Below are 27,685 nucleotides of genomic sequence, written 5' to 3' on the forward strand. Positions count from 1 at the left end.
CTATCTATCATCTATCTATCTATCGTCTATCTATCTGCCTGTCTGTCTGTCTGTCTATCCATCCAGCCATTTTGTACCATATGGCCAATGCCTACTCATGAGGCAGTCTAAACAACGGTTTTTCATACAAAGCTGACATTTTCAAAAATGTTTAATTTATATGTTGAAACAGAGGAAAGAAAGAATGCCTTTACTTAGCGTTATTATAAATTTATGTTTTTGCACACATAATAGCGTGAAAAGAATGTGATAGAACCATATTTCTCACTATTCCCCCAAGAAACAAGTAACACAATTTTAAAAGTGCTTGATGGACTTTCTCTCTCTAACAGTAATTGTTGTCCTTACATTCAACCCCATTTAATTACATTACTAAAACCACAAAGTCTGCACCAGGTCTAGTTTCCCTTATCAGCCAAACAGTCGGTAGCATTTACTGTTTAAAAATCAAACATGTTAGTTGCTATGGGTTACTAGACCTTTAGGCTCTAAAACTTTCATGCTAACTTTGAAAATGAGAAACCTTGTTAGTTGGAACTAACTCCTTATTTCAGATTTAGACTGAGAAATCAAACTAAACCTGGCTCAAGAGGTGGACCAAAGCTGGCCATACACGCACCAATGATATTGTACAAAAACTCATTATGTACGATATTCAGTGCATGTATGGCGATTCGGCAAGACGACCGATATTGCAAAAGGCTGCGGATACTGGTCGACTCGCCGATCAGCTAGGTTAAAAGATTTTGATCAGGCGCCATAGAAGGGACCTGAGCAAAATCTGCCTTCAGGGCTGAATCGGCAGAAGGAGGTAGAATTCCTATTGTTTCTACCTCCTTATCTGACAATTCAGCCCTGAACGTCTGTGAAGGGTGGGAACAATCTTTCGTGTGACCGATGGTCGCACAAAAGATCCAAAAACCGCCACGTGTGTGACCACCTTAAGTGAGAAGCCTTGGTTTTTTCTAGCCACATCAAAGCTGGGGTGGGTTGGAATATTCAGTAGTTATCACAATCAGGGCTAGATGTATAGCTACAACCATTATTAGAATAACTGCTACTTTATGCCCTTAGGACATAGCAATGGCACATATCCATGAACTTTTACATAAAAATCCCTTGTAATGTGGCATCTTTCTAGTTTATCAGTGACCAAAGAACAAGAGAATTATATTTCATTATATAGAGTCAATATCATTCGTTTGGTTTCTGTGCCGCCATGTCCTCCTGTGAAATAAAACCTAGGCTCAATGATGAAACAACCAATAGATGATCTCCTTGGGAATCCTGAGGAGGATCCATTTCAAACTGGATTTCATACTAAAGCATAAGTACAGGCCAAAATATTAAAATAGCATGGCTCTAGATGAATCAAAGCAACACAAGCAAGTCCATGGTGGTTTGGCATAATTATTTCAAAATCAAAGACCCCCCCACAATGGAAAGAAAAAGACCTCCAAACATCTTCAGATCTTCAGATCCTTCTCTAACACTCTAGAGTTTTTATCATGACTTATTTAAGGAGCTTGGTAGTCAACTCAGCTTTTATAGTGAGTGGCCTTCACATAACACTATCTCATCAAAACCATGACAATATATATATATAATTATGGGGTGGTACTACGCCACACTGTATGTTGTTGTGGTATCGACACATTTTTGTGTAAAGTTTACTTTTTTGGCTGGAAATCCATTGAGATCCTCCTGAACGGTTACATCATGGTCGGGACTCTCGTGGGAACTGTCCTTCATGACGCTGTAATACACAGGAACGTTGTACTTAGCTGCCTTCTCTGTCCGCTTCTGCTCACACTTGCACAGGTTTTTGAAGGCAGCTCTGAACTTTTGGGACATCAGGTTGTAGATGATGGGGTTGATGGCGCTGTTAAGGTAGATGCACAGTCTGCAGAACAATACGAACCACACGTTGAGGTATGGAGGGTCCATGAAGGAGTTTACAACCACCAAAGTGCGGTACGGCATCCACAGGAGAGCAAACAGGATCACTACAACTGCTAGCATCTTGGTCACCTAATGGAGAAAAATACCAGGATTCAATGAATATAACCATTAAAATGATTTTTACAATGCTTACTGGCAGGTATATTCTCCTTACACATGTACAGTATACAATATTAGTAGTTCAGTAATATTTCAACCTTTTTATCCAACAACCCTAGACCATAAAACAAGGAGTAGGCAAAATATTCAAAATTGCTGACTAGCATGTAACTGGTAAGGGCGATGCAGAGTGGGGAAATTAGGGTGGCAAGTGTGGGGAACGACGAGACGTTGATGATTATGCCCTGTCTGTCTCTTCTGTAAAGGAAGAAGGTCACAAAATTCTCATTCACCTTACCCAGCAAGGCTGTATATCTGCTCTATAACTGTTCCTTTAGCATTTAATTTTTTTTCAACTCCATTCAGTCCCATAGCTTTCCCTCTATATTGGCGCTTAATTATTAATTTCATACCTTCAGCTACCATACACTCAGATCCCAGTAGGGATGCACCGAATCCAGGATTCGGTTCAGTATTCGGCCAGGATTCGCCCTTTTTGGGCAGGGTTTCGGATTTGCCCGAATCCACGGTCCTGGCTGAACTGAATCTGAATCCTAATTAGCACAAGCTAATTAGGATTTGGAAGGGTTAAATGTCCGTGTGAAGACAAAAGTGAAAAAGCATATGCTTAATGGAGAAGGATCTAGGGGTTTTTGTAGATAACAAGTTGTCTAATTCCAGGCAGTGTCATTCTGTGGCTACTAAAGCAAATAAAGTGCTGTCTTGTATAAAAAGGGCATTGACTCAAGGGATGAGAACATAATTTTGCCCCTTTATAGGTCCCTGGTAAGGCCTCACCTTGAGTATGGGGGGCAGTTTTGGGCTCCTGTCCTTAAGAAGGATATTAATGAGCTGAGAGAGTGCAGAGACTGCAACTAAACTGGTAAAGGGGATGGAAGGGTTAAACTATGAGGTTAGACTGTCAGGGTTGGGGTTGTTTTCTCTGGAAAAGAGGCGCTTGCGAGGGGACATGATTACTCTGTACAAGTACATTAGAGGGGATTATAGGCAGTTGGGGGATGTTCTTTTTTCCCATAAAAACAATCAACGCACCAGAGGTCACCCCTTTAGATTAGAGGAAAGGAGCTTCCATTTGAAGCAGCGTCGGGGGTTCCTCACGGGGAGGGCAGTGAGGTTGGGGAATGCCCTTCCTAGTGATGGGGTAATGGCAGATTCTGTTAATGCCTATAAGAGGGGCCTGGATGAGTTCTTGAACAAGCAGAATATCCAAGGCTATTGTGATACTAATATCTACAGTTAGTACTAGTGGTTGTATATATAGTTTATGTATGTGAGTGTATAGATTGGTAGGTGTGGGTTGTGTGTGCTGGGTTTACTTGGATGGGTTGAACTTGATGGACTCTGGTCTTTTTTCAACCCTATGTAACTATGTAACTATGCTAGTTAGGATTCGGAACGGTATTTGCCCAAATCCCTTGGGATGGATTCAGGGGTTCGGTGTATCCCTAGATGCCAGTAGTCATTTTTTTCTGTCCCACAGATCTCTAGCATTTTCTGTCAACTCCCAGCAGGCCCAGGCCTCATATCAGCTTCATTTTCTGCAGTTCACTTTTTGCTTCACTTTTCTGGATCGGTTTCCTGGACAATCTGGAATTACCACCCTCATCACTTCCTACTCCTCGATGGAGCCATCGCCAAATGTCTCTTTTTCCCCAACTGCTAGCCTGAAGGAAGGGGTGTCATAAACCTTCCATAAAGCTTCACCAACTATCCTTCCCAGGTACCGAAATACTACTTTGCCCTTGACAATGTTGGATTATGCTGGGGCAATATTGGTGAAGGTTTATGGGTCCATTAATCTTACAGGTGCATTACAGACATCAGCGCAATTAGGGAGATTTCCTAAACCCTTGGTGTAGGTTGGTGAGATAATTTTAGTAAGAATTGAGCAACACACATAACAAAGTATTTACTAGCAGCAGGGCTCAGCATTGAAATAAACATGTGGGGATGGCTGGCTCTTTGTAGCACAGAGAAGCCAAGTACATTAATGAAAAAAATAAAACTAATTAAACTCTTTTCGTTGCCTGAGTATGTGAATGACAATAGCCTCAGATTGGCTAAAAGCACAATTATTTTGGCACCCAGTGGCAGACAGAACAAATAAATCCCACTTAATGGGGCAATTATCTGCTTCTGCGAGCGAGCCGCTTCCAGCCAAAATTGGAACAGTGACGCATAATTGTCTTAAATATTTTAGAAAATAAAGTGTCACTCGGAGAAAGAGGACAAAGAAGTAGTTTTATTATTCCCACATGAGTGTTTATATCTAATTATGTTTATTTTCATAAAAATAACTTCTCAGTTTGAAATTCATGCATATTTGTTTTTTCCGATTCAATATGGAGCCAAGTATTTAACAGTGCTGGAATGGCTGAGAAAGTACTCGAGGGCACCTGAATATTTGCAAAGCCATGTCTGAATCAGCTCTGACTTATGGCAATTTGCCTTCACTCAGCAGAACCATTGACCTGACCCAGTTAGTGCGGCTGCAGAAGATATGAGAAGATGAATGTTGACACTTGGCACTAACAGGGTTAATGGTGGCTGCTACAGTAAAGCTGACACATGCAGCCAGTCTGGCTTTGGGGCTGCTCGGCACGGCAGAGGCAGTGTCAAGACTCAGGGAATAAGTAAATGCCTACCTTACTAAAGATGCCAATCACTCCCTTCTCCAATACAGGTATGGGATCCCTTATCGGAAGGCTTGTCTCCCATAGACTCCATTTTAATCAAATAATTTAGAATTTTAAAACTAATTTCCTTTATCTCTGTAGTAATAAGACAATACCTTGTAATTGATCCCAACTATGACATAATTACCCCTTATTGGGGGCACAACAGTCCTATTGGGTTTATTTAATGGTTAAATGATTCCCTTTTCTCTGTAATAATAAAACAGTACCTGTACTTGATCCCAACTAAGATATAATTACCCCTTATTGGGGCAGAACAGCCCTATTGGGTTTATTTAATGGTTAAATGATTCCCTTTTCTCTGTAATAATAAAACAATACCTGTACTTGATCCCAACTAAGATATAATTACCCCTTATTGGGGCAGAACAGCCCTATTGGGTTTATTTAATGGTTAAATGATTCCCTTTTCTCTGTAATAATAAAACAGTACCTGTAGTTGATCCCAACTAAGATATAATTACCCCTTATTGGATGCAAAACAATCCTATTGGGTTTAATTAATGTTTTATTGATTCTTTAGTAGACTTAAAGGAACAGTAACACCAAAAAATGAAAGTGTATAAAAGTAACTAAAATATAATGTGCTGCTGCCCTGCACTGGTAAAAGTTGTGTGTTTACTTCAGAAAGTCTACTATAATTTATATAAATAAGCTGCTGTGTAGCCATGGGGGCAGCCATTCAAAGGAGAAAAGGCACAGGCACATAGCAGATAACAGATAAAACACTATTGTATTCTACAGAACTTATCTGTTATCTGCTATGTAACCTGTGCCTTTTCTCCTTTTTTCCAGCTTGAATGGCTGCCCCCCGGGGCTACACAGCAGGTTATTATATAAATTATAGTAGTGTTACTGTAGCAAACACACCAGTTTTACCAGTGCAGGGAAACAGTGCATTATATTTTTATTACTTTAAAGCTCTTTTATTTTTTGGTGTTACTGTTCCTTTAAGGTATGAAGATCCAAATTACAGAAAGACCCCTTATCCGGAATACCCTTGGTCCCGAGCATTTTGGATAACGGGTCCTATACCAGTATAAGGAACCAATATGCAATAAGGCCACAGCTTTCATTGTTACAGTCAGGCTTACAAATCACAATTTGTTAAAGAGCCCCACACAACACAGAAACCCCTAATATCCCTATCCCTGTAATCTGTTCCTTCAAAAAGTAGGAATAAATACCATTTTTATATGCTGAAATCCAGCTGCAAAACAGTTCTTCTCTTTCTGCATCATTTGAAATCCTGGCAGGGGAGGAGGGACTAAAACATTGATGTTACAAATTGTAACAACTTCTCCACAGTTTACAGACAGCATGCAGGAACTATATAACCCACAATGCATTGCACTGTGATGTTCCTTTCCTTATTGACATCACATGTGCAGGGAATTGTGGGATTGGGAGGATGCAGGCTGAAGGCAGGCTGAGGGCAGTCGACTACTGTTACATTTTATTCGAGTCTCAGTCAGGCAGATCAGCAGGGGAACAGGGGGCGGGGCTTAGGGAACTGTTCCAAACCAGATTATTTCATTAAAAATTATGAAAAGGCTGCATATTTTTAATTGATGTATATTGCAAAGTTGTTTGAAATTATGTTTACTTTTCAAGTTGTGTTTAGTGGAGTTTCTAAGGGCTGCTTAGTAAGGGCTGTGATTGATGCCAAGTTCTACTGGGTTTGTTATAATTGATATTGCCTGTTTCCTTTCGTTTCCCCCCCGAGTACCTTTCATATATTCAGTGACTGGCACAGTAGCACAGAATTCCATTCACTGGCTGAATCCCTGCTGGCACGGTGCCCTCAGCTGGCTTTGTACCCACATGAAGCCATTTTACTCTAAGTGAAACCCTACGTATCCTTGTAACAGTAACACATATATAAGTAAATATGTCACATACAGAAACGTATATTGTATGTTTGACTGCAAACCTGAATTGCATAAAGACTTAAAGGAAAACTATACCCCAAACAATGTCATAAACATATACTTTTTTAGTAGTACAGTATGTGCTATTGGGTAATCCTAAATTGCCATTTTAAGAATTAAGGGCCCCCCCCCCCACCAGGATCATAGGAGTCACAGTGCACACAAACAAGCCAAGGCACACATACATGCTAGGCCCCATCAGCCAATGAATGGACAGAGTTCTGCCTTTTGCTCCCACACTACTTCCTGTTACAGTTAGAGCTGCATTATTTCCTGTCAGCTGATCTCTAAGGGGGCACACAGCCCATCACTAAATGGCGGCTCAAGGGAAAGGATGTAAAAGGCAATATTTACTGATATATATATTCCAGTTTGGCGAGATTCTTTAATAGGCTACTTAACATAATATAAATCTGTTGGGTAAGTATTCCCAGACCGACCCTTTCCGACACTCCCCCTGCCCGACTGTTCTTGCCCTGATGCATTAAATTTATGCGCTCGGGGGAGGACGTCGGGTGGGAGGCCCTGCGAGGGGGTTGGGGGGGCCCTGCGGGGGGGGGGGCATGGGACCCTGGGGTGGGCGCCCGGTGGGCCCTTCACCCCCCTGTCCGACCCTGGGTCCACTTTACAGTAATGTGTAAAAAGAACCAAGTCAGTAGCCAAATACTTGCCAAGCTGATTATTGGCTGCTTGGTGGCCAAACATATAGCACCTTTATCAAGGAACTAGGGAGACAGCCATAGAAAACGGTTAGGGTGAAGACACACGGAGCTACTAGTAGCAGATTCTTTTTGTGGCTAATAAAATAGACAATGCTGCTCATTTACTGATAATTGTCTCTACGTGTGTTTTAGCAGAGGGAATTCTCCGTATTGTCTATGGCAGGGTATATTCTGCAGTTTAGTAGCCATGAAAAAGTAGCTGCTACTAGTAGCTCAGTGTGTCTTCACTAGTGATGGGCATGGATTTGTGGCAAATTTCCACGTTTTGCCATTGGTGAATTGTTTCGCGAAATCACAAGAATAGTCGCACGTCCAAATTGTTGCAAGAATAGTCGCAGGCATCAAAAGAATAGTCGCACGTCCAAATTGTTGCAAGAATAGTCACAGGCGTCAAAAGAATAATCGCACGTCCAAATTGTCGCAAGAATAGTCGTGTGTCCAAAAATTGTCACAAGAATAGTCACACGTTCAAATTGTCGCAAGAATAGTTGCAGGCATCAAAAGAATAGTCGCACGTCCAAATTGTCGCAAGAATAGTCGCAGGCATCAAAAGAATAGTCGCACGTCCAAATTGTTGCAAGAATAGTCGCAGGCATCAAAAGAATAGTCGCACGTCCAAATTGTTGCAAGAATAGTCGCAGGCATCAAAAGAATAGTCGCACGTCCAAATTGTTGCAAGAATAGTCGCAGGCATCAAAAGAATAGTCGCACGTCCAAATTGTTGCAAGAATAGTCGCAGGCATCAAAAGAATAGTCGCACGTCCAAATTGTTGCAAGAATAGTCGCAGGCATCAAAAGAATAGTCGCACGTCCAAATTGTTGCAAGAATAGTCGCAGGCATCAAAAGAATAGTCGCACGTCCAAATTGTTGCAAGAATAGTCGCAGGCATCAAAAGAATAGTCGCACGTCCAAATTGTTGCAAGAATAGTCGCAGGCATCAAAAGAATAGTCGCACATCCAAATTGTCGCAAGAATAGTCGCAGGCATCAAAAGAATAGTCGCACGTCCAAATTGTTGCAAGAATAGTCGCAGGCATCAAAAGAATAGTCGCACATCCAAATTGTCGCAAGAATAGTCGTGTGTCCAAAAATTGTCACAAGAATAGTCGCACGTTCAAATTGTCGCAAATAGTCACAGACGTCAAAAGAATAGTCTCGGTGACAATTTTTTTTCTGCGCGCCATTTTTGCCGTTTCGCGAATCTTTTGAAAGATTCGCAAATTTATTGGTGAAGCAAAATGGGACAGATTCGCTCATCACTAGTCTTCACCCTTAGGTTTGTCCGAGTCGTGGTTTAAGTAAGATTTCCAACATGTGAATACCCAATGCTAACAAGCCTAATGGAGACCATTTAATCAGCATTTATAATCCCCAGCCGTATGCACCATGTGCTCAGAATCAATGATCTGCTTCAGTTCCAGTAATGAAAAGCCACATTGTACAGAAGGGCAAGGCTGCCCGAGGCAATCTGCTCACGCACGCGCCGTTATTAGGAAGGACCATGGCATGTACAATCTATTTTACAGGTGGCACGTTTCCACTCGCTTGAGCGTATTTGCTTCTTGGTTGGTTGCCCACTCTCCGTGGCTTCACAGCAGATCACAGTCAGGCTGCCAATGCTCATTTAGATTCATTCAAGGAGTTCTCGCGCCTATCATGTAACTAAAATAATGGATGTTCTTTTCGGTGTTCAATTAAATACCTCAGTGAGCACCGAAACAGAACCGTGTTGGATTTTTCAGGAAAACATCAGAAAAGGAGTTGAGTCGCTGGTTATATGAGCCTGTGTTGCACCATACTTATTTAGCGGATCACATGCAAGTGAGGTACAGGGTTTATGCATGTAATTCAAGATCAATATTATAGGTGGGGCTTTTTATTTATTAAGTTTCATCTCTTCTCACTTGTGACTCCATGTATCCCATCTCTGCCATCTGCCCTTCAGCCTACAGCTTTGTGCCTTTTTATGGTCACAGAACCCCCAGTGACTTCTAATATCCTTATCATTTATAGTAGGGGGTACATTATCCCTTATAATACATGAGTGATACTCACAGTTCCCTGTATAACTCAGCCTGCAGCCTTGTGCCTTTATATGGGCACAGAACCCCTCAGTGACTGCTAATATCCTTATCATTTACAGTAGGGGGTACATTATCCCTTATAATACATGAGTGATACTCAGAGTTCCCTGTATAACTCAGCCTGCAGCCTTGTGCCTTTATATGGGCACAGGACCCCTCAGTGACTGCTAATATCCTTATCATTTACAGTAGGGGGTACATTATCCCTTATAATACATGAGTGATACTCAGAGTTCCCTGTATAACTCAGCCTGCAGCCTTGTGCCTTTATATGGTCACAGGACCCTCAGTGACTTCTAATATCCTTATATTGTATAATTAGGTTTATTACCCTTTATAATATATACTATGAGACTCAGTTCACCCTGTTTGCCTTCTGCTTTGATAAGGGTGAAAGGTTTCCAATCTACTTGGGTGTAAGGGCAGTTAATTAGAGCAGTTACTGTGTTTCAACTCATTATAAAATGCTGTAAATCCTACGTATAAATACTAAATAACCCTTGTCTTGTGTTTGCAATATAAAAAAATAACTTCCCAAATAAACAGTTTTGCCTCTTTTACTGGAAGGGGCGATTAACTGGAATCTTAATCAAACTTCTGTAATTGGATTCAGATTGGTATTTGTCTTGTCACCAATTAACTGTTTTTCGTTGGAAATTACGCGCTTGCAAATGCATTGCTCTTTCTTAATTGGAAGTACGGTGATTTGCAAGTTGTTAAATAAGGCATATTTAATAGGGGAGAGGCGATGCAGGAGGAGAGGCTGCGCTTACAGAGAATGGAGGGTTATGGAGTTATTGAAGGCTGCTTAATAATCCTGTTATCAGCCTCCCCGGCTCATCATGTTGTGTTCCAGATACCAACAACAGTGCAATTATTCAGTAAGGTTCTTAGGCTAAAGCTTAACCTGCAGTTTAAAGGGAAAATGTACCTTCTACTATCATTGCTTTGCTTTCCCTTAGGCTATTGGCCCATGGAGTGAGTTAGTCGCCCTACTGTTACTACTGGCAACTAACCTTTCCACCAGCAACCATAGGAGTAGCCAGTGGAAAGGCCTACGCATTGATCTACCCTGTAGCCAATCAGCCTAACATCTATGATGCTGTTGCTAAGCATTTAGTTTCAGTCTTGTCTAAGTTTCCATCCTTTCTAGGTTGGACAGAACCAACCTTAAATGTGCTCTACTGTTAGTCCTTTTTGGGTAATGGAAGCTTTTAGGCCATTTGAGTGCCTAAAAGCATGACGTTAAGGGTGAAGATACACAGAGCTACTAGTAGCAGCTACTTGTCGTGGCTACTAAAATAGACAATGCTGATCATTTACTGATAACTGTCTCTACGTGTGTTTTAGCAGAGGCAATTCTCACTATTGTCTATGGCAAAGTATTGTCTGGACTTTAGTAGCCTTGAAAATGTAACTGCTACTAGTAGCTCAGTGTGTCTTCACCCTAAAGGAGAAGGAAAGCTACTGAGGCAGGTTATTGCCAATAGATTAGCCACAATAATACAACCTGGAATGCTATATTTATTCCACAGAATGCTTTACCATAACTGACTAAACAGCCCTAGAAGTTCTCTATATTTATTTAAGAAAGCAGCTGCCATTTTAAGTTGGTCTGATGCCACTGTATGCAAACAAATGCGACTGGGCATGTGCAGAAGAAATTAACCCCACACTGTCCACGCTGATTTCTCTCTATCTGCTGGCAATCTTTGTGTGGGAAAAGGGGTCAGCGACCCCCTTCCTTGAGTGGGGTAACTGAAACAGGAGGATTGGGTAGGTGCTTATTTTAATCCTTTATATACTGCAAACCAACACTTTTGCTACATGAATAAGTGCTTGTTTTGCAAAGTCCTACCACTTTAAGAGTTCCAGTGCGTTTCTCTGCTGGCATATTTTTGCTGGCGGAGAAATGCCCAAATCTGCCAATGCCGCTGATTAACACTACAGGTCGCTCTTATTAACTATATCTTTATCAGACTTCTTTTCCTCTGAAACCAATGTGCTGGGGCACACCCTGTAATAAAATATATTTTCTTTTATTCGCCGTATATTTTGCTTTCTGTTTATGATGAACTAATGGAAGACCAGTGCTACTTATAATAAAGGTATATTTTCCCTCCTTGGTGGATTGTAGCGGATACAGCAATGAGCCTTCTGCCAAAACCAGCTAAGTGTCCACTTAAGGATTAAACCAGGAGGGAGCCTTAGAAAGAGAAAGATGCCTCGAGACTTGTAAACTATAAATTAAACTGATTATCACAATAAGCAGCAGTGGCTGGAGCGCTGGGTATGTGTGATCCAGCAGAGCTCGGTGGAATAAATCCTATCCTGCTGGCTGTGCCAATAACTCACTCAGATATAGAACAAAGATGCTGCTTTTAGCTCTAGCCATTGGCTAAATGATGGATATGGGTGACGAGTCAGGACATAAATATAAATAGCAGACTGGGGATGGGAGTGAGCCGTGTATCTCACAAACTGGCTGCTTGTTATTCCTTTCTTGTAATGGCTTGCCTGGTGCCCTCTTGTAGCCTCCTATATGCACAGCCTCTTCCACTATCAAATCAAACATCTATAAGAAGTTCTCTTCTTTTTCCTGATTGTTTCTCCCCTACTCATGCCTCCCATAAGGATGGCACCAAGCCCACTAAATCTCAATCTTAACACTCCCTCTGCTTTGTCCCCATTGAAGGTGCAGCCCTGCCATCTAGGAACCAATATTCCACCTCCTTAGTTCTGCTCTTTCCTGTATCTAATTCTCTGCACCTTTTTTACTTTATTAAGAGTTGAGCCAACTCAAGCAGCTCAGTTTAGATTACACATCTAGGATGGGAGTATTAGAAAAATCCAAGGCAGAAGGGCATGATGGATATTTACCATGGAAACTGTTAAGACTAAATGGCCTTTTTATGTAATGTGCAGTAGGATAGTTTCAAATAAAGTAAAGACTGGAAAATAAAAATAATTGGCTTGGCAAAAGTAAGAAAACACTGTTAGGTCGAAAACACACGGGGTGATTAATCAACGCAACTTTTTAAAAAGGCGGTTGGGGTGACTAATCGTGGTGACTTAATCGCCATACGTTTCTATACAAGTCGCTGTGACTAATCACGCGCCATTTGTGCTGTGCAGATTAGTTGCCTTGGGCAAGAGCTTAATGTTTGGTACAATACTTCTACTGGACTTTTCTTTCTGTCCCTTTATCTGGTGATGCCCCCCACTCCTGGAACGGAATGGGTATTGCAGCTAAAAATCCTTCTGCTGATTTCCCAGGGAAGACATAACAACTGAGGGTCCAGTGGTGTAACTATAGAGGAAGCAGACCCCGTGGTTGCAGGGAGGCCTTGGCCACTGGGTCTGCTTTCTCTATGGGTCTAAGAAGTCCCCCCTCTCCAGCTGTTCTCTTACCTACTCAGTGTGAGTGGCCAGGTAGTGGGGGAGATGGGTGGGCAGGTGGGGGTATGGACTGGGCCCTGGACTGGGGGGCTGGAGAGTTATTGTTATGGCACTGCAAGGGTCATTTACGTCACTAAATAGTTCATTGCAATCTGTGCTCTGCACCTTACAAGTCCAGTGTATGTTGCAGCATGCACCCTGGAATTACTGGGCACCTATCTCTATTAATATAAGCTGTATATGAGCTTTCAGCACCCGCAGAGTACCTGCACCCACCATTATGTACCATGTAATGACATGCCACGGGTTTATTGTGCTATTTTTGTAAAAGGGCAATTAATGTGATTACCTTGCAGGTGAAAAATGATGTTGAAATTAAATTGAATTTTGTATGCATTAATTTACCGAGCGCTCCCTTTGCAAATGAAACGCTACATTATAATTGAGGCATTCCAATTACTTAGGAGTGGGGGGCTATCCAAACCTCTCCGCAGGTTCCGCTCTGAAGGATTTGTCTGAATGGTCCCCATTTGTCATATTATTGCATCCATGACCAGCAGTTTATTATGCGTTTAAGATTAACGGGGAAGTTCATCGGTTAGCACTAAGCATCTCAGGATAGGATAACAACTGAGAGCCCAAACAGAAATATTCATTCAAAATAATAGCACTTAATACTGGACAATAAGGCTGAAGACACACTGGGCTACTAATAGCAGCTACTTTTTCACAGCAACTAAACACCAGAAAATCCCCTGCCATAAACAATACTGAGAATTCCCTCTGCTAAAACACACATAGAGACAATTATCAGTAAATGTTCAGCATTGTCTATTTTAGTAGCTGCTACTAGTAGCTCTGTGTGTCTTCACCCTAAGGGTCATTTACAAATGCAGTGCAGTGCGCAAAGTAACATTTTTTTAACTTTGAAAAGGAATCGCCAGCAGGATTAACCCCTTGCATATGACTTGTTGTGCTGGTGTTTTTCTCCAAAAACAAAGTGCAATTTTTGGCCACAAACTGACTTTTTTATGTATAATACCGTGCTCCCCCCAGGGGCGTATCTACAGAGGAAGCAGATCCTGCGGCTGCAGGGGGGCTCTGGAATGTAGGGGGCCCAGTGAGGCCCTAATTAATGAGCAATTTTAATAGATCTTTATAGAACAGGTCAACGTACTAATGTTTTGGGGTCTAAAATTGAATTCTATGAATTGGGTACAAGTTGCAGCTAGCATTTTCAAATTCAGATTGCATAGCTTCTGGTGGGTGGTGTTAAAATGGCACTGGGAACCTTGCTATTACTGCCACATTCAGGTCGCTTGTAGCCAGTGGCGTAACTAGTGGCAGTCGGGGGCAAGATGTGCACCCAGGCTCCCCTTCCCCCCGATTAGCACTCGAGACACGCACACACAAAGACTTCCCTGCCTTGCTGCCATCAGTAAGCTTTATTGCGGCTCCGGCAAGTGTTCCTCAGCGTCAGTAGGTGCACCAGCTGCTTCATAAATGGCCCCCATTGTCTTTCCTTCCATAGCATTATAGCACCCCTCCCTGCAGGTTATGAGTTCCTGCAGAACTGTGCTTGGTACCTATGCTACTGTCATGGTTTCTTGTTGTTCATCTGCTGCTTTGTCAGTGGAATATTATCCTGCCTTGGGTCCTCACATCCATCGCCCATGTGGTTCCTTAGGGATTTGGAGATTCACAGGAGAAATGTATAAAATGACAGTAACAGATGCAGGAGGAGGGGAAATGACAACGGCATAAGGCGAATAAGAAATATCAGTAAGGGATTCATGTAAAGCAATGTGCAACTTGCTGGCGCTATACAAATAAATTGTGACAATGAAGATGATCCTTCAAAATATTGCTTTCTCTTAATATTTTCCTTTGGCTGGATGTATAACTATAAGCAGCAATATCACTACAAAACTCACAAAAGACAGCCCAGGCCCAGACTGGCAATCTTTGGGTTCAGGCAAATGCCAGAGGGGCTGCTGTAAGATGCCATAAACAGTCACTATTTATTGGGCTGGGGGGGCTGTTTGGGCCTCTGGGTACTTGGAATGCCAGGACCCAGGCCCAGACTGGCAATCTGTGGGTTCAGGCAAATGCCAGAGGGGCTGCTGTAAGATGCCATAGACAGTCACTATTTATTGGGCTGGGGGGCTATTTGGGTCTCTGGCTACTTGGAATGCCAGGACCCAGGCCCAGACTGGCAATCTGTGGGTTCAGGCAAATGCCAGAAGGGCTGCTGTAAGATGCCATAGACACTCACTATTTATTGGGCTGGGGGGGCTGTTTGGGCCTCTGGGTACTTGGAATGCCAATACAGTCTGTTTGCCACATGTATTAAAATTGTCCATCAATTGTGTCTCACTGTAGCAATTAGCTCCCAAAGGGCCCCTTAAGGTAAAAATAACTACTTATAAATGAAATCAGCCAAAATAATTGTGATTATAGCCTGTTTCTGTCTGACTGCGTAGAACCTGAAGTGGGTTGATTATAGCAATCAAGCAAGTGGCCCATAAACAGCAATCATTTCTTTCTAAACAATCCTTAATTGTAAAAAGATACCCAGCGTCAGAGCACAACTCATTCACAAGATTCCACTCGCTTAATGTCCCAAATCAAATCCCGGTGCCTTTATAGGGCTTATTCCTGGTGGTGAGAGCTCAGGCAAATCAAGGTGCTACTTCTGTACTGTATTCTGTGACTGTATAACACAAACCTCCCCCAGAGAAAACAATGACACGACTCTTCCCACTGTAGATATTCCCTCCATACTATTCTGAAAAGAAATAGAATCAGGTTGGTATTGTGCCTAATGCCTTTGTAAGGCAAAGTCTGAGGATCCAGTCCCCCCACTCCACCCCCTACAAAGATGGTATTTGTAATTAGGACATAAAATAGATTCAGATATATGTGGGAAGGATAAAAAACAGTAACGGGGAACGGCAGAGCATTTGAACGCTGGAAACATTTTGTATGAAATGTAGAAATAACCCACAAAAGAATAATAAAACCAGGTGAATCAATATCCATTCATATTGAGATGAGTTGCACCCAATCATCTGGTGGCTCCACTGACTGGTTAGTCAAAATGTTATGTGGTTATCAGACTCATTTAATTCAAAGGGCCCCTTAGCTCATAGCAAGAAGGGTCATTTAAGATAAAGTGCAAAGGTCTGCACTTCTGGATAGTTTTATCAACCACAAGGTGCAAACCACATGGTGGAAGAAGTGCTTGTTAAATAAGCGCTAGGAGGTGTGCTCTTGGTTATCGTAAATGTCCCCTAGACATTAGAAAACTTTGATGGACATTAAGCCATAGTTCCAAGAATATCTGCAGTATTAAATAAGTATTCACCTTAGATCTCAATTTAGTTGACCTTTTATTTGCTTTCAATAGTATCAAATAATGATTCTACCCCAAGGGCAGCCAAACATGGGCCAACTGTTTACTCCCCACCAATCTCTCTGACAGAGACTATACAAGGGGCCACCTTCCTATTCTTATCAATCCCCCAGGGGACCAACCCCACAGTTGGGCATTCACTGGTTTAGACATTTGAATAGTTCAATGATCATGCTGACTAGATTTTGGACTTTGTAGTGGTCTGGTAGAGCACTGGTCTGGAGTCATGTTGGCCTAGATGTGAATATTCCAATGCTTTTATTGACTTCAGGTTGATCTACATGTGTAAGAGTTCTGATTAGATATCATTCTTTCTGAGCTGGTAAATATTCTACAGGTTTGGGTAGATCTGTGCCTATTCTAGCTCTGGTTGAACAATGGTTGGTCTAGCACCTCCAAACACTTTAATATGTTTATTAGCTGTAGGCTGGTTCCATTCACTTGGTTACACACAGCAACATTATTATGGTGGGTCATAGGCCACTGTAAACACATCTCAGAAGATGCAACTCAAGAATCTTCTTGCCCTACAGAATTCCGTACTGACCCTCTTTTACAGTTACTGGGTTTTATAGGCCATCAACGCCAGCCTTCTGCGCACATTAGTAGCATCTCTGCTGACCCCAGCATGCCCCTTCCAATAATACAAGGTTTCTTTAATATCTGATAATTAGACATTTTCTTCAATAAACAGAAGCTGCACTAATCCTAATTAAGAGATTTATAGATTACTCAGAACCAATGGACATATTCTTCAATACACAGTGGCCTCACTAGCCCTACTTATGACCTTTCCCATGATATACGGTTTTTCTTCAATGCATAACAGTATTGTCATCAATACATCGTGACTTCCTTTGACCCTGATAGTGACCAATCTCATCATTTAATTTTTTCAACATATTGGCATATTGGACATTTCTTTAAGCATACAGAGGCCTTGTTAGCATTATCCTGGACCCTTGACATGCTTTATTGTTATTCCATCACCCCAGATACTATGACGTGCTGTTGTTGCCCTTGGTAAGACAATCCAAGATAAACAACAAGATCCTAAAACCAATTAACTAATGAAGTATCAAGCGTCATCCACTCCATGTTTTAGAGTTCAATTAAATATCCCCCATCACCAGTATTAACAATCCGTGTCCCTATGCACACGTGGCCCAGTATCAACCCTTCTATAGTGATCCCAGTTCATGAATGATAGAACTTCTCCAAGATGAAATATATATCTCAGTCAGTAGAGTTTTCACCCTTCTGATCAGGAGAATAAAAAAATAGAAAGTCGTTACCATAAAACTCTACTATGGTAAGTATTGTGCTTAGCACATACCATACAACTATGGCAGCCTGGGTATTTCCCTGCACTAAACATTATTCAGCATACAGATGCCATAAAACTATGCCAAGTAAGTATTCTCCTTGTATCTAGTAGTGGTTAAGACCCAAATCAACTGGACTTGAAGAGTCCAGGAATTCCCTACCAGCTGAAGAAGCAACTCAAAGAAGTGGTAAAACAACAAGATCACTCAAACAGCCTTGTATTTAGGTCCAGTGACACCTTAGGCACCAGTACATGTGAGCATGACATAACTTCCTCTGCGGATGATGTCACTTCTGCTGGAAGTGACATCATATATGCCAGCGATCTTGGACAGAACCCCCCAGCTCTGGATTTGGCCAGATACCTGTGGTGGCAGCTAGGGAGGGTTTTTATTTTTATATATTAATTATATAGGCACCCGAGGGCCACCCCCCTAAAGGTGCTTATATAGAAATCCAGCATTGCACTCAATAAAGCAAGCAAGCAAGTGCAGTCGATGTTAACTGACCTCAACTACTGTATATACTCGAGTATAAGCCGATCCGAATATAAGCCGAGGTACCTAATTTTACCTAAGAAAACTGGAAAAACTTATTGACTCGAGTATAAGCCGAGGGTGGGAAATGCAGCAGCTACTGCTATGTTTTAATAATCAAAATAAATAGCAATAAAATTACATTAAATGAGGCATCAGTGGGGCATATGTTACTAAATATTTTTTACAAAGAAAAACTGTAAACTAGCTCTGAAAGTGGAGAAGAGGGTCAACAAAAACAATATGGTATCAACAATGATGCCTTAAGAGTACTACCCCCCTTAGCTCAATCAGCAACAAAGCTAAAACACAAAGAGTTAAAATCCTTCAAAACTATGGTTTATATAGAATATAGTGCAATTTATAGTGCAGAATGGGACAGGTGAGGATGGTAGATGAAGATGAATTTGGGAGCGGGCCAGGGCACTGGAGGGTCTGGTTGCGGGTGGCCTAATTTGCACACAAAGGACAGAGGGTGCTAGTCTGGAGGGACCCATGGCACCCGACTCGAGTATAAGCCGATGGTGACTTTTTCAGCACATTTTGGGTGCTGAAAAACTAGGCTTATACTCGAGTATATACAGTATATATCATTACCTGGATACATGAGAACATTTATACTAGGGATGCACCGAATCCAGGATTCGGTTCGGGATTCAACCAGGATTTGGCCTTTTTTGGCAGTGTTCGGATTCGCCCACGGTCCTAGCCAAACCGAAGGCAAATCCTAGTTAGCATAGGATTCGGATTTGGTTCAGTATTTGGCCAAATCCCTTACGATGGATTTGGGGGTTTGGTGCATTCCTAATTTATACACATATTCCCCTTTACTACTCTTTTTTATTTACTCTATCAATACAAGGCACTAGATTGCCCTGGACTCCCTCGGCCTCTTAGGGCTGCCCTGGCAAACATAGGTATTTCCCTTTACTGAGCATGGGCTACTGAAAAATGCGGTCACTATTTAGATTCCAAAAGGGAGTGAGGATTTGCAGCTCCACAGCTCAATGCACCCTGGGAAGATATGATCTACAAAGCGTATCACTCATTTGCAAAGGTGGAGATAAGTGGGCAGTTGTGACATTTCCAATCATAACTGAAAAGCCATTAAGCCCACAAACTCCATCCCAGCCTGGCACGAAGGTGAAGATAGTATATCACAGGGGCAGGGGGGGGGGGCAGAACTTCACTTTGAGAGGTGAGAGCAATGATTTGTGGAGCTTACGGCATTTTGTAACAGTAGCAGCCAGCAGGCAAGCCATCAATCTTCCCTATGTTCCCTCCGGCAAGCTAGTGCCATGTCCAGCACATGTCTCAGTAATCAAAGCAACTTGGGGGGGAGTGAGCCATTAAATATGACACTTCAAATGAAAAACTCTGGACATTTAAATAGACTATCTGAAAATCTCCCTTTAGTGTATGTATTTTACTTATATGTTCTTAATTTAATATTGATACATGCATCAATAATATAAATACTCAAACAAACCTATAGCGTGTAGTAAAATGTGCAAAAACTGACACTAAAGAAAACTGTTGAAAATATTTGCAAAATACAGTTAAGCTGAAAATAGCACGACTTGGAGAATCTCAGAATTATTAACAAAAATGTACTTTTGACAGCATAATAAATATGCCACTAACTGTGGCTCTTTGTGCCTTAGTCCCCAACCTTTTTTTCACCACGGACCAGTTGCAAGCCGAAATTTTTTTCCACGGGCCAGAAAAAAATGTGCGCGTTTTATCTGTGCCTCTATGCGCGTCTTTATATGTGCGACGCATAACTTTGAACGCACAGCGCATTATTTCGTGCCTGTATATGTGCGCCGCTTCGCATTTTTACTGTGGGCAGGAACAGTGGCGGCCCACTTGAAAGCCGCCCGGTGCTGGTCCGTAGCCCTGAAGTTGGGGACCCCTGCCTTAGTGTGTTTGTGTGGCTGTGTGGTTCCTTGGGGGGTTGTGTAGCCAGGGTGGCTAATTGTGAAACAGTGTGGCTCGTTATGGTTCTGTGTAGCTTAATGGGGCTCCAGGTGGCAAGTTGATTACAGTGTTGCCATGTTTTAGAGTGGACAAGAGCAGCATCGGACTGGGCTGCCGGGGTACCAGGAAAAAACCCGTTGGCCCTTCATGGCCCAGATCTGATCCCCCCCAGGGCGCTCCCACGATCTGCTGATGGCGGAGAGTGTTGGGGGCCTCTGCAGAGGAATGGGGGGTGCATCCCCCACTCGGACCCTGGATAAGTGTGGTTCAGCATGGCCAGGTGTGGTTTGTTGTGATTCTGTATGAGAAAGTGTCTCTCCAGCTTAGTGTGGATCTTTACAGCCAAGTGTAAGTGTGGTTTTGTGTGGTCAATTGTGGAGCCATGTCATTCTGCATAGGTGTGAGTGGCTGTGTGGGCAAGTGTGGTTCTGTGTGGTTTTATGTGGGACTTTGTGGTTGTGTGTGGCTTTTAGTGGACAGGTGTGGTTCACTGTGGCCAAATGTGGTTCTGTGTGCCTAAATTGTGGCTCTGTGAAGTTGTGTGTGGCCTAATGTGGTTCTATATGGCCAAGTGTGATTCAGTCCGGCCATGCATGCTTCTCTGTGGCCAATTGTGTGGTTCCGTGTGGCTTAGTGTGCCACTGTATAGCACTGTGTGGTTCTGTGTGGCTTAGTGTGCCACTGCATAGCACTGTGTGGTTCTGTGTGGCTTAGTGGGATTCCGTAGGTTGCCAAGTTCAAGATTGTAAAGGAAGGGGGCATCACTGCTGTGTGTGTGGTGCTTGCCCAAGTATATTCTAAGTGAGTACATTTGGTGATGAGTCATTGAGTATTATCATCGAAGTGTAGCGCAGCATGGGATATTGTGTGCAAGTGTGAGACAACATGAGGGCTAACAGTAGGGAAAGCCATAGTAGAGGAGGAGGACTCCAGAGTAATGTGAAAGAAAAAGCTGCTAATGATAATATCAATAACACAACCCTTGTCTCTCTGCTGTAATGGCCTTCTATAATAATAGCCTTTCATATGGAGGGTGTACGGGGAAACTGAAGATTTCTGACAACTGCGCCTCTGCCCCTTTCTCGAAGGGTAATTACAAAGCCCCCACTGCGCTGCCATCAGGCGAGAGGAATAATTATCAACTGACACACTCAGGGAAAGACGTGCCAAGAACAACCTACGTCAGGGTCAACAAAGTGGCCACATTGCTAACTCCTAGCAAAAAGGTCTGTGGTGCCATCACCCTTTCTGCCTTTGTGGGCAGCGAGAAGCCTGTGCTGCACTGGGCTGTACTATGGAATAGTGATGGGCACAATGTTTCGCCAGGCATGGATTCGCGGTGAATTTCTGCGTTTCTCCATTGGCAGATTGTTTCGCGATACCGGTGAAAAAATTTGCAGCGGAAAAATTCGCCGCACGTCCAAAAATTGTCGCCGGCATTAAAAAAAATAGTCGCGGGCATCAAAAGAATAGCCACACGACGAAATAATAGCCGTGGGCGACAAAAGAATAGCTGTGCTACAAAATAATAGCCGCGGGCGACAATTTTTTTTGGCGCATGACATTTTTGCGAATTTTTTCCCGTTTCGCGGATCTTTTGAAAGATTTGCGCATTTTTCGGCGAAGCGAAACAGAACAGATTCGCTCATCACTACTATGGACTGAATCCTCTCTATCCTTGGTTTGCATTGGGTTCCAGTCCTTAAATGCAAACTAATTGATTGACGGCCAATGTATAATTGTCAGAACAGCATCCCTGGTAACTAATGGGGTAATGCAATGATCCCCAACCAGTGGCTCGGGGGTAACATGTTGCTCCCCAACCCCTTGGATGTTGCTCTCAGTGCCCCCAAACCAGGGAGTTATTTTTGAATTCCTGACTTGGGGGCAAGTTTTGGTTGAATAAAAACAAGATTTCCTACCAAATAAAGCCCCTGTAAGCTGATAGTGTGCATAGAGGCTGCCTAATAGCCAATCACAGCCCTTATTTGGCACCTCCATGAACTTTTATGGTTCTTGTGTTGCTCCCCAAGTCTTTTTACATTTGACTGTGGCTCACGAGTAAGAAAGGTTGGGGACCCCTGGGGTAATGTAATAAAAGCTGCAAGAGACTGTTTACAACTTGCTAAGGACAAGGCAGAAGGGGGCTCTGCATAAGGCTGGCACAAATGACTATGGACCTTTGCCACAGTGCCTGATGGGTGCACCATTTAAGACACAAGGCTACAGAACATGGGTGCCAGACACAGGCATATTGTCAGCCTATGGGTGCAGCTTTGCATTGATAGCACTTGCATCCATCATTGGCAAATGAGCCCTAGAGACCTCCATTGCATTATTTTCTAATCAATATGTCTCTATTGCTGGGAGCACTGCACACTCAGCAATAGCATTGGCTCAGACTCATTTACTAATGCAGTAGATCTAGGCTGCTGGTGATTGGATGCAAGGACCTTTGTAAATAGTGTCAGTGTGCGCTCACTTTTGGGTACATATAAACTCTTTGAGTCGACTCTGTAATCCAACTAAGCAAGGGCCAGCATCTGGGTGTAAGTTAGGGTGAAGTGTTTCATGTAAGAAGTGGTTAACAGAGCCTATAAACCACATCTTACTTGCCCTTCAATATAAATTGGCTTAGGTAAATGGATTTCCCACATCTCCCATAACTTAATGCATTTAACAATTATTACAAGCTTGCATAAACAGAGATAAGCAATCATGTCTCAGACACATAAATAACTGCGCGCAAAGCATTGATTATTGTAGATTTACAGGCCGCTGCACCATAAAAATCACTACCAAAAATGCTGACCAGCCGGAGATATATCTGAAATGTTTGGATACCAATGAAGTTGATGGATGATGGTTATAGTTTCTCCTGGAGTGGGATATTACTGCCTGCACTAATCAGTCCTGGGCTTAAACAGACAGTGAGTTGCAGTTCAGCAGCGCATAGAGAGCTCTGATATACTGGTAGAAGGCAGCTGCTTGGTGAATATGAGAGATTTGCACCTACATCCCTACTGGGGTGCAATACTACTATATACTACATAGGCAATGCAATGGGATCTGGGAAAAGCCACAGCACTGATTTCCCATACACCCCCAGTCCTGGCACCCCCTGTATTCTACTGAAGCATTAATAAAACCCTCATGTTCAATAATGGGTTTCTCACATATTGCGGTTTATTGGTTACTTCAATAAATTACCAAGGTTAAAGGGGAAGTAAACCTTCTCTAAAACATCCTCATTTGTGCCCCCATGCTATTCTATATAGGCAGCCAACTGTATTTATGGATGCTGTCAAGGTGTTTAGCTAACAAAAAAACAAAAGGTTTAATGTCCCCAGAGCTGATCACATGAACAAAAAACAGAGCTAGGGGTATGCCCAGAGCAGGGAAGTTTCTCATTGGATAATTGTGAGCAGTGTCGCTTTAAGAATCCAATGTTAATGGGGTTGTTGCATTTGGTCTTCACTTTTCATTTTCTGTGGGTTTTAAATGATTTAGCTTTTTGTTTAGCGGCTTTCCAGTTTCCAGGAATCTCAGCGTGTGTCTGTTGCTAGGGTCCAAGTTGCCCTATCAACCAGGCAGGGGTTTGAATGAGAAACTGGAAAATGAAGAAGTAACAATAATCATTCAATTTTAGTCTTACAGAGCAATAGTTTCTGGCTGCCGGGGTCAGTGACCCCTTTTGAAAGCTGGAAAGAGGCAGAAGAAAAAGGGAAATAATGCAAAAACTCTAAGAAATAAAAAATAAAGACCAATTGAAAAGTTGCAAAGAATCAGCAATTCTATAACGAACTAAAAGTTTAATGAATCACCCATTTAATGTTACTGGACTCCAGCTCCCTGTGCTGGGAGTTGTAGTCCTTTTTGGACCGGTTCCCTGTAGGCAATATTGTATATTCCCTTGCCCTCCCTGCCCCCACTGACATAGGTGGGTTGGGCGCTGCTGTATAAAAGGCTGCAATCTCATTTGCCTAGGTGTTATGTTTGGGTCAGGACAGCCATATAGAAGCTTTATGTCCCTCTTTAACCCTTTGTATGCCACTGGGTTTTTTTTAACTAGTGGAACTGCGAGTTGCTAATCTAGCATTGCTTAACATGTAACCCAATGTCAATCTATGTAACCTGAGTGCCAGTGCAGTACATCTATGGTGCATAAACGCTTCCTGGAAGTCCAACATCAGGGATATATTCTTAAAGAAGCTCTACTTGACCAATGGGAAAGCTGACCAGAAGTCAGATGGCCCAGACCAAATATAATTTTTTGGGGGGAGTAGTTCATACTGAACAGCAGTTGAACATTGAAATGCCAAAATATGTAAGTACAGGTATGGGATCCTTTATCCGGAAACCCATTATCCAGAAAGTTCCAAATTACAGAAAGGCCATCTCCCATAGACTCCATTATAAGCAAATAATTCTAAGTACCTGTACTTGATCCCAACTAAGATATAATTACCCCTTATTGGGGGCAGAACAGCCCTATTGGGTTTATTTAATGGTTAAATGATTCCCTTTTCTCTGTAATAATAAAACAGTACCTGTACTTGATCCCAACTAAGATATAATTACCCCTTATTGGGGGCAGAACAGCCCTATTGGGTTTATTTCATGGTTAAATGATTCCCTTTTCTCTGTAATAATAAAACAGTACCTGTACTTGATCCCAACTAAGATATAATTACCCCTTATTGGGGCAGAACATCCCTATTGGGTTTATTTCATGGTTAAATGATTCCCTTTTCTCTGTAATAATAAAACAGTACCTGTACTTGATCCCAACTAAGATATAATTACCCCTTATTGGGGGCAGAACAGCCCTATTGGGTTTATTTAATGGTTAAATGATTCCCTTTTCTCTGTAATAATGAACCAGTACCTGTACTTGATCCCAACTAAGATATAATTACCCCTTATTGGGGCAGAACAGTCCTATTGGGTTTATTTAATGGTTAAATGATTCCCTTTTCTCTGTAATAATAAAACAGTACCTGTACTTGATCCCAACTAAGATATAATTACCCCTTATTGGGGGCAGAACAGCCCTATTGGGTTTATTTAATGGTTAAATGATTCCCTTTTCTCTGTAATAATAAAACAGTACCTGTACTTGATCCCAACTAAGAGAGAATGAATCCTTATTGGAGGCAAAACAAGCCTATATGGTTTATTCAATATTTCAATTAATTTTAGCAGACTTAAGTTATAGAGATCCAAATTACAGAAAGATCCCTTATCTGGAAAACCCCAGGTCCCAAGCATTCTGGATAACAGGTCCCATACCTGTACAATAAATGGCAAGAATGTTTAGGGCTGGTTTCACTGATGGACAGAGACTGTACGATGTAGTCAGGATACTGTGTATTTACTGCACAAAGCAACAGGTTCCTAATATAAGGTACAGAGTCCGACTGTGCCGGAATCACTGTGCATCTGTTACTGGTCTGGGCACCACAATGGTTTCTTCCCATTGGGACCAGCTTTGTACAATATATGGTCTTCATACCAGACCTGCCCAATATCTACTTAGTATACAGGATAAGAACTCCTGAATATGTTTGCAGGTATCCTGGCAAAGGAATCACAATATACATCATGGAATTCAAACAACAATGCAACAAACAAACTCTAAAAAGAACTGTCTTCTACTTGGAGGGCTAAGGGGTTAACTGAGGATTCCTATCATTATGGAGATCTCTCCTGCGCCTCACCCAGCTTCAGCCTGGCAACTGTAGGCTTCTGTGAATAAATATTAGGCTACTTGAACATGATATCAAATTAGGAAAGGACGTCCAAAGTGTATTGGATTAAATTCTGCTAAAGAGATTGATATTTTTTTCGTTCCAGCCAGCTGGACCTGCTTCTGAGCTACGTATATTTATAGTGTGTACTGTTCAACTCATAACATTCTCAAGGTTGGAATATAATATATAAATGGGTGAGACATGCAAACACTGATGATCTTGCCAATGAATTCATTGGAATACTTACTTGTTTCCTTGAGCTGGCTGTGTTCTTATTTCCCTTACCAGAAAGTTTGATGGAGTTATAGGGCTTCCCATAATGTTTGGAGCTCATTCTGCTAAGATCCTGGGGGTTAGACGGTAGGGGATTCATGAACAATATCCTGGCTATCAGACCATACAGAACCGTGGCCAACACCAGCGGTATCACGTAGAAAATGGTGAAGTCTAAGAAGTAAATGGGGGTGTAGAGATTTCTGGAAACTCGGTAGCCACAGTTGACTTGGACGCCATCTGCGAACTTGACCTCCGTGATGTCCACCAGAAAGAACCACATCACACAGTACATGGAGGTGAAGAACCACACGAAGGCTATGATCTTTTTGGCTCTGGACACGGTGCAGATGAACTGGGCTTTAATGGAGTGACAGATGGCGATGTACCTTTCCACGGTGAAGGCCGTGATGGAGCACGCTGAAATGTTTATCCCAAGGTACTGAAGATAAGTTATGCAGAGGCAGCCAACATAGCCGTACACCCAAGAGGCCACCACTTCGGATATGTTGGGAAGTCCAGCAGCCAGAAGAACTATCAGATCAGCAATGGCCAAGCTAACTAGGTAACAGTTGGTGGGGGTCATCATGTGTTTGGTTCTTAACACCACTAAAACCACCATTATATTGCCAGCAATTCCCACTCCACAAATCAACAGAACAAGGGATATTGTAACCACCTGTACCTCCAGGGCAATCTGAGGCATACTCCCGACGGTTTCGTTCATCCCCGTGGCATTGATTGACTGCATTCCTATGGACAGCGTCTGGTTTTCCATGCCTGCCCGATAATCAATTCTTTGAGTCTATTAAATGTGCAACAGATTGAACTGTTAAGGAGTCAAATCCACGTGCCCTGAAGGGATAAAAAAACAAAACATTGCAGTTATACACACAAGAACTGGTTTATGGGTATCCCTAATAATCCTTAATATTAACCAAACCCTACAAACTGTATAATTAATAAAACTACTAAAATAAAGACCTTTTCTTCTGCTTAGGGCTTTATCCACCCCAAAACTTTTTTATTACAAAGGCACTTTATCCAAGCAGGCAGCTGTGAGTTATTCAGGCAGACTAAGTAGCGCAATCTGACTGCTTCCATGCAATGCTGTCTATAGAAAGTATAAGGAATAAAGTAGATAAAATATTACCATGTCAGGCATTAATGCTGAAGTTCAGTGTATAAATGAAGAGGTGGCAGTGAGATCCAATAGAATGTTCTGCTTGGTGTTCTCCCCAGTTCTCTACCTGCTGCTGCTGCTGCTGCACAGAATGAATGGAAGGGAAAGTGCCGTTCAGCACCAACAGCTCTTCAGCACCACAGACAGCTCCCAAGGCGCAGACGCGTCTCAGCTGAAGCCCTTGCCTCTAACTGAATGGGGACAGGAATCGCACAGACGCTGATGCGGCACCGAGTGGCTTCACCCATCAATCACTGCTGTGCTAAGGATATGTGGCAGTTTTGCACAAGTGGCAGATATGCAGG

The 27,685-nt window shown here is 42.4% G+C and overlaps 1 protein-coding gene across 1 annotated transcript; it reads right to left on the bottom strand.

Moving 5' to 3' along the window:
- Window positions 1-848: 848 nt before the first annotated feature.
- trhr3 (thyrotropin-releasing hormone receptor 3) lies at window positions 849-27,685 on the bottom strand. Its single transcript, XM_002933166.5, has 3 exons — window positions 27,351-27,685; window positions 26,172-27,052; window positions 849-2,031 (listed from the first exon to the last, which is right to left on the bottom strand). The coding sequence occupies exons 2-3, from the start codon at window positions 26,973-26,975 to the stop codon at window positions 1,621-1,623; spliced, it is 1,215 nt and encodes a 404-aa protein (XP_002933212.1). The 5' UTR covers window positions 26,976-27,052; window positions 27,351-27,685; the 3' UTR covers window positions 849-1,620.

Source organism: Xenopus tropicalis, chromosome 10 (genome assembly GCF_000004195.4).
Source record: "Xenopus tropicalis strain Nigerian chromosome 10, UCB_Xtro_10.0, whole genome shotgun sequence".
NCBI lineage: Eukaryota > Metazoa > Chordata > Amphibia > Anura > Pipidae > Xenopus > Xenopus tropicalis.

Coding starts and splice junctions, on each gene's coding strand:
- trhr3 (XM_002933166.5), bottom strand. CDS start 26,975: ATGGAAAACCAGACGCTGTCCATAGGAATGCAGTCAATCAATGCCACG. Junction 2,032..26,171: donor CAGCCAGCTCAAGGAAACAA/GTAAGTATTCCA, acceptor TTTCTCCATTAG/GTGACCAAGATGCTAGCAGT.